The 787-nt window shown below is 51.0% G+C and overlaps 1 protein-coding gene across 1 annotated transcript; it reads left to right on the top strand.

The window, feature by feature from the left end:
* Positions 1-409: 409 nt before the first annotated feature.
* Positions 410-783, top strand: LOC102751540 (peptidyl-prolyl cis-trans isomerase A; the record flags this gene model as incomplete). The annotated part of the gene is made up of 1 exon (XM_006752818.2): positions 410-783. A coding segment is annotated over exon 1 (336 nt), but the record flags the coding sequence as incomplete, so codon positions are not given.
* Between the last annotated feature and the right edge of the window lie 4 nt (positions 784-787).

The following is a 787-nucleotide window of genomic DNA, read 5'->3' as shown; positions in this document are numbered from 1 at the left end:
ATTTGATTTAGATGATGAATTCATGGACTTGGAATCTGATGATGTAATTGGCTGAAAATATGGGGATCTTGTAAGGGGCTGAATGCATTTTGCATGTGGGAGAGATGTGAGTCATTGGAGCCAGAGGGCAATTTATGGTAAGTCATTATAATAATGGACCTCAGTGACCTGGCCAGTGTGCTCAGTGGTTAGAGTGACAGCCTGTGCACTGAAGGGGCATGGGTTCAATTCTGGTCAAGGGCACGTACCTGGGATGCAGGTTTGATCACTGGCCCTCGTCTGGGTGTATGCTGGAGGCAGCACCACTGGCCTTGAGCCTCCCCTCCCCCAAAGTCATTCTTCCCTTTTCTTAAAGGACTAGTAGCCCGGTGCACAAAATTCATGTACATTAAAAGGGAATTAATGGCTTTGCAGACGCCGCCGCCCCAAAGCCGCCCGAGACTAGCCATGGTGAACCCCACCGTGTACTTCGACATCGCCGCCGACGGAGAGCCCCTGGGCCGTGTCTCCTTCGAGCTGTTTGCAGACAAGGTTCCAAAGACGGCAGAAAACTTCCGTGCTCTGACCACCGGGGAGAAGGGATTTGGTTATAAAGGTTCCTGCTTTCACAGAATTATTCCGGGATTTATGTGCCAGGGTGGCGACTTCACACGCCACAATGGCACAGGCGGCAAGTCCAGCTATGGGGAGAAATTTGAGGATGAGAACTTTGCCCTGAAACATACAGGTCCTGGCATCTTGTCCATGGCAAATGCCGGACCGAACACAAACAGCTCCCAGTTTTTCA

Source organism: Myotis davidii, unplaced genomic scaffold (genome assembly GCF_000327345.1).
Source record: "Myotis davidii unplaced genomic scaffold, ASM32734v1 scaffold171, whole genome shotgun sequence".
NCBI lineage: Eukaryota > Metazoa > Chordata > Mammalia > Chiroptera > Vespertilionidae > Myotis > Myotis davidii.
This window is presented reverse-complemented; position numbering and strand designations above follow the sequence as displayed.